The sequence below is a fragment of the Larus michahellis genome, chromosome 7 (assembly GCF_964199755.1).
Source record: "Larus michahellis chromosome 7, bLarMic1.1, whole genome shotgun sequence".
Classification (NCBI taxonomy): Eukaryota; Metazoa; Chordata; class Aves; order Charadriiformes; family Laridae; genus Larus; species Larus michahellis.
The window spans coordinates 1,499,909-1,506,599 of record NC_133902.1 but is presented as its reverse complement, the minus strand read 5'-3'; the positions used below and the strand labels follow the sequence as shown (position 1 = coordinate 1,506,599).

Below are 6,691 nucleotides of genomic sequence, written 5' to 3'. Positions count from 1 at the left end.
GCTTCATTGTCTGTTCAAGGAGAATCCACAGTTAAAATCACAATGAAACTTCAGGCAAGGGCAGCACTTCTCAAGCTAGTGAGGGATTGGTATCCCTCATGATAACAATCAGTGCATGAGCAGCGTGGGATTTTTAAGTGTCTTTAGTACCTGTTAGCCTGACTCTTGCTTTCCAGAGGACAGAAAGGCCAAAGGGACACCTCTCCCCCAAACCAGCGCGGGCGGGAGGATCCGCTGCCACAAAAGCCGGGGGTCCCCTCAGGCCACGCTGCTTTAAGGCCGTAGAGGCGCTGCCAACCCGACTGCGGGCAGCGTACGGGAGCCCTGGCTGCGCACAAGGGCCCGAGCCCGCCACTGCCACAGCGTTAGGAGGCGCTCCGGGACAAACCCGCCACCGGGATACCCGATAGGCCGCGGCGGCCCCGCGCTCTGCGAGAGGCACGACACCAGCACCGCCGGGCGCCGCCTCACGGCGGGCGGGTCCGAGGGGGCGCCGCCTCACGACGGCTGGGCCCGCGCGCGCACCGCCCTCCCCCCCCCCGGCACGTGACGGCGGCAAGGCCAATGGTAGCGCGCCCTTCCCCTGTTCCCCCCGCGCCTCCCCGCGCGGCCGCGTTGCTGGGCAACGGGCGGGAGGAGCTGCCCCCGCCGCCATGTTGAAAGCTAAGGTGCTGCTGGTGGGGCCGCGCGAGGTGAGCCTGCCCCGGCTGCCCGTCTCTGTTCCCCGCCGTCGGCTCTCCGTCTCCCACGCCCTATTTACCTCCGCCCCGGCCCCTTGACCGCCCTCCCCAACGCCCGCGCCTGCCCCCTGAGGGCTGCCGGCCCTGCGGTCTGCCTCAGAGATCGCCGTGCAGAGGATGCGGCCGTGGAGGCTGGGGGGGGTCCCTGGGGGCGGGAGGGAGGAGCGGGCAGGCCTGCACGCACAGGGGCCTTAGCTGGAGGGAAGGCAGGGTGCTTGGATAAACGCCGTGCTCACCGTTGTGGCACATTAAATTCCTATGGATGTTTTTCACTCCCACTTTTTGCCAGTCTGGAAAATCGGTGTTGGCAAACTTTGTTTCGGAGAGCACAGAAGGGATTGGCAGCTACAGCCCGACGCAAGGTGTAAGGTGAGCAAAACCTCACGGCGTGCTGACTGAACCAAGGCCCTGACATTGTCTGCCCCTCGGAAAGTCCCGCTTTCTGGTTGTGGTGGTGTGGAGAATGATAGCACATCGTATATCTGCTCATTTTCACAGGATCCTGGAGTATGAGAAGCCAAACTTGAACGGTAACAGCAAGGGAGCTGGGTGTCGATTTGAGTTGTGGGATTGCAGTGGTGATCAAAAGTAAGCCAGCATCATTACTTCCTCCAGGCTACTTAATTCATAATAGTTCTGTTTGCACAAAATATTCATACTTAAGGCCTAAACCAAATGATCTTTTTGAGATAAGGCGCATTTCTGCCTCTTTATCCCATTTTCTTTTTTTATAGTTTCTACTATAAAGCATCTGATACCCTCTGCCATGATCCCAGCTGACACTGAACTTCATTTTGGATAAGGAGTGAGCGTAACAGTAAAGTCCATAGCTCCTAGAATGAAGTTACAGGTACAGGAGACAGAGGCCCATTCTGTAATTGCCTTTGTCTCCTTGAAGTTGTTATGTGAGTGGACTTCAAACAATGTATATATATGATTTAGGCCTTAATTCCAAAAGATACAATGGAGAACTGGACAGATCCATTTTTAGGGAAAAAGTTTAAATAAGTATTTGACCAAATACTACATTGTCAGCAAATCATGGAACCAAGTAACATAATAGGTAAGTCAAAATATTTGGAATATGATACATCACTGTCAAGATTACTGATGTTATAATAAGAAGTACTGAAACGTGTTCTTGAGGAGGGAAAAAGAAAACTTGGGGAAGTTTGAGTGCATGTTTCTGTTTTCCAGCTATCAGACTTACCATTTTCCACGCACCTGTTTTTCAAGGTTTGAAACATGCTGGCCAGCTCTGATGAAGGACTCTCATGGCGTAATAATAATCTTCAATCCTGAGCTGCCCAGTCACCTGAAAGAAATTGAAATGTGGTACTCCTGTTTCGTGCAGCAGCAGCCACTGCTTGATAGTCAGTGTCTCCTAGTTGCACATCACAAGCCAGGCAGTGCAGGCGACACAGAAAATCTGTCCTTGGGTAAGAAGATGGAAAACTCAGTCTCTAACTCAAGAGGTTTTTATTGATCTATTTATCTTTAAAATTGTTCATACCTCATGGCTTGCATTTTTCATTTAAATCTGCCAATCAAAGAATATTAGAGTGCTTTGCAAAACCAGAAATAATTAATTTCAAAGGTCATCTAGAAGGTGAGCAATATTCCTATTTCAGAAAGGGGAAAGTAAAGGCAAGAAAAGTTTGAGTGTCTTCTCTAAGGTCACGCTGTGAGTATGTAGCTGAGACAGGAATTAGAACTCCTGATGCTGCAGCTATATGTCATCATCACTAGTAGTTTGTTTCTTATGTTGAATTTTATCTTTTGTTATCTGATACTTTTAAGGCCATTTAAGCCTGCATTTTATCAATCAAAAGAATAGGAGCCCTTTGAAATAAAAGGCTAACAATCTTCCTCTTAAAATTAGTAATAGGTACCTTATATACTGCAAAATTATTTGTGGCTGTTTATACAAATGAGAACACACCCTCTGGACAATGTGTCCCAGTGCTCAAACAAATACATATTTATTATAAGTATTAATGTTTTAATAGATACTTAACATAGCAGTATCGTTCCATAATTTTGAAGTAATCAAAGAACGTCCTATCACTTCAATAGTAAAATTGCAATTCAGTGATGAATTGTTTGATTCTGCCTAACTGAATGTGTAACCAAACCCAATACTTTAAGCCTTAATAATAATGTTTGAATAATTAAATCTAGCAATGAGTTTTATTTGTTTGTAATGCTAACAAGCTATGATGCATGTCTTCTTCATGTGTTATGTGTTATCTGGGATATCAAACATTGGATAGTACTGAATTCCAACTGACTTCAGCATAAGCTGTCTCTTGACCTTGATTGTGAATGTTTCTTTTATAAAGGGAATATACCTAATTATTTTTTATTTACCTTCAAAGCTTACCCACTGAACAAGATAAAACTAATACATTCTAACTTAGAAGATGATCCTGAAGATGTCCGGATGGAATTCATGAAATACTTCAAAAGCATTATCGCCCTCATAGATGAGAGCAGAGAGAGGGAAGAAATGTCAATTATCTCATAACATTAGAAGAAATACTGAACAGGGAAGAAAAAGGATTATTTTCACTTCGTAAGCTATACTAGCCTGTGAACAGGTCCTCACAATGAGAATTTGCCAGCCTATAAACACTTCAGAGAAAATAATGCACAATTTGTGACTTAACCAGAAAAAAACAAGTGCTGACATTAGATGAACTGTGGTGCCAAAAAGATGGCTGCACATCCATGAATTTGGGTAAATTTAGCTGCACTTTGGTTTTATTTGGCATCAGAGGTACAGGAAGGTATTGTTTAATATGTTAGTGTGGACCAAAAGATAAAGGTATCAGTCATCCCTTCCCTTCAAAATCCCTTTTTGTAGAGGTGCTAAGAGAAGAAAGCCTGACAAAACATAAGATTTATGGAGTTCTGTTGAAGCATCAGAGTAAAGTGCTCATGATAGCTGTGTTCCTGGAGAAGTTCTGCTTTTGGAAGTCAGTACAAACTGATTGGAATAGAGATCTGAGAAGTAGTCATGGTGTGGAATCCACATTTTAATGTTCCAAGTTCTCCATATCTTTCTGTCCAGCATATGAAGAGAGCACATTGCATAACTATTGCCTTGGCAAGACAGAGTAGGTTGCAGTCTTTCTCAGGACTAGATTTTTATTGTGTTCCAACAAAATCAACGTGTTGTTGGGGGACAATGTTTAGGTCTCTCTGGGTGGAAAAGAACTGAAATCTCAGTGTAGTGCAATACTTTGACCTATGTTGGGAGCTCCAATAGAGAAAAAAAAAAGTCCTGCATTCTCCAGAGGAGGAAAAGCTGTTTTGAAACTTGTATTAACTGTTCCCTGTTGCATTGAAATAAGTGGTTTCATAGATAATTTACTTCCTGATTTGTTTGGTTTGCACTCATCCCTGTTCTTAGTGTGTTTTGCTGTGGAAGACATTTTTTTTGTAACATGCAGTACTAAGGCAATAAAAACATTTTAAAAATGCATCCTTTTTGTTCTTAAAGGGAAAGTTAATTATGGTTTTGTTGAGCTCTTATCACCTTGTTTAATTTTCAGTAAGGAAAACAGTGATAAATTTGTAGTACATTTCACACTAATTAGCTCCAACAAGAGAGGTTTACAAAAACTTGTCACTGACCCAAATAGCTAAAGAAATGAAAAACAGAGGCATGTATCCATACTGACACACACTTCTCTTTTGCAGAAGATAATTTAAAGGAGAGACAGACTGGGAGCAGGAACTGCAGCAATCCTTGAGAAGCATCCCGTTACCCCTTGTACTGCAGCTCACCTTGTGAAGTGTGAGATCAAGGACTTGTCAGAACTATGTCTGACCCACGGCACTAAATCTTACAGATTTTGTTTCATTGCATATTCATGTCATACAGCTCTATTTGCGCTGCAGCTGGTTTACAAGTATGTATGTTAAAACAGCCTTGTCCTCTCACCAACACTGTCTTTTAGCAAACATCCTTTACAGAAAATGTGTTATAAAACAGGAAGCGCTTGATCTATTTTAGTTCAAGACAACAGGAGTGAGAGCTTCTTGGGTTTTTCAGTAATCTAGGTTCATTAGTCTACTATTTTTTCTATTTTCATAGTTTGGTCTTTTCTGAGTAATGAGTAGCCTGTCCTTGTGCAAATACTCTGTTTTCCAAGATGACAGGAAGAGATGCCTCAAAAATCTGCCCAGTTGTTTACACATCTTTCTCCTGGGCTTCAAGCAGGGCTTTCTGCAGGGTTCACTCCAGGAAGCTTCAGTGAGAGCAGAGAGCAGCCAGGGTGCAGTGCTGCCACAGCAGCTCAGGTCTTGTCCTGGCCTCCTCAAAAGTGTCCGCAGGTCTCAAGGCAAAAAATTGGCACTCCCTTTCTTTTGTCAGACCCCTTCAACAGGATTCATTGTAGTGGCATAACATTGATTGACTGTAGCAGCTCAAAATAAGTTAGTTTTATTTCAGGTAGCAGGAGATTTTTCAGCTATTTTCATAAACTACTTGAAGCACTTCTACAGCATCATGCTCAAAATCAACTAAGATGCTGCTAGAGTCTGAAAGCCTCTTCATCCCAGTTGTGTTTTGTACTTACTTACTTTGATTACTAAGCTCTTTTTATTTAAAGTATATGAGGTGAAAGATTAAAAGATCTTAGAACAGTTCCAAGTTGTAAAACTAATGGCTGCAAATAACACAACAAAACACAGGGAGCTCGACTCATACTTTAGAGAACTACCATTCCAAGGATATGCTGCTTTGCTCAGGTTGGTACCAGGTGCGTGGCATGTGAAGGTGTGTGCACACACAAATAACCTGCACTGTTCTTTTCTTGGGCACTTGGTGTGCTCACAGAATTCGCTGCCCCGGCTTCTTTTCATTGTCTGCTGGCTCCTATTCTGCCGTTAAAGCTAAAAGCTTTCTGAGTGGAAAAGAGGGGAGGTACTGAAAGAAAATATCAGTGAGAGGAAGGACACCAGGAAAGAAAAAGGCAAAATAAGCAGTAAGAGATGAAAAGAAAAGGTTGGAGGCGAATAGTGGGAGGTTGGCATTTCAACATCTACATTTTATTTATATGACTTTTGAAACAATCAGGCTTTATATGTTTGCAATCAGTGTCATAGGGTGGTCTATTGGAGGCAGTTATTGGAAAATTCACAGTCTAACTAGAGAACAAGTTTTTTACATGCTGCCTTAGATTATTTTTTCCTTGTTGCCAGCTGTGTGGTGCTGGAGCCAATTTTTAAAATATACTGCCTTAATAAATTCAGTTTTTCCCAACAGCAACATTGTGATACACACTGGTAAAGACTGGTGTGAAACCCACCAAATATTTTATTTGGAACGCAAACCAGTGTTTGGATGATTCCAAGGTTGAAAAGTCAATGAACTCTCCTATTCACCACCTTGTTTCATATAAAATGTTAATCATGATCTTACTTTAAACTCAAAAAAGGATGTAAATTACAGGTATCTAAATACTGTAACACATTGTCCATTAGAGAAGAAAAATACTGTCAGACAGAACCAAAGACAGATCCCTAGACTTGACTTTATATCATCCAAAAGGTCATAATATGTAGTAAATGTGGAACATCATTCATAAAATCTAGCCACGAGATTAATTTCTGTGACTGGTGAAGAACAGAGTAAATGCATAGACCCATGCAAAATTAATCCTTAGTATTGGAGAAGATACAGAGAAAATATTTATTCAGAAGTATCATTTATTAATGATTTATGAAACAGGTCAACAGAGACACCCAGTTAGAAGAGGGGTACGAGAGTGCCAGATGAACATATGTTACGTCTCTGCCGCTGCCCTTTACACCTGCCTTTCCTGTGCTATCAGTCCATCTGCAGAGCTTCAAACAACGCCACATCACGGCGTTACCCAGACTGGGAGGGTGCAGTCCTATTTGTTTGCTTGAAGCGATGTGGTTAATAAGCGGCTGTTCTA

The 6,691-nt window shown here is 42.7% G+C and overlaps 1 protein-coding gene across 2 annotated transcripts; it reads left to right on the top strand.

The window, feature by feature from the left end:
• Positions 1-550: 550 nt before the first annotated feature.
• IFT22 (intraflagellar transport 22) lies at positions 551-4,227 on the top strand. Of its 2 annotated transcripts, XM_074596278.1 has the most exons (5): positions 551-692; positions 1,030-1,109; positions 1,239-1,328; positions 1,977-2,179; positions 3,119-4,227. In XM_074596278.1, the coding sequence occupies exons 1-5, from the start codon at positions 654-656 to the stop codon at positions 3,265-3,267; spliced, it is 561 nt and encodes a 186-aa protein (XP_074452379.1). In that variant the 5' UTR covers positions 551-653; the 3' UTR covers positions 3,268-4,227. The 2 variants fall into 2 exon arrangements, with proteins under 2 accessions (XP_074452379.1, XP_074452380.1); XM_074596279.1 differs by lacking the exons at positions 551-692; positions 1,030-1,109; positions 1,239-1,328 and adding an exon at positions 1,679-1,803.
• The last annotated feature ends 2,464 nt before the right edge of the window (positions 4,228-6,691 follow it).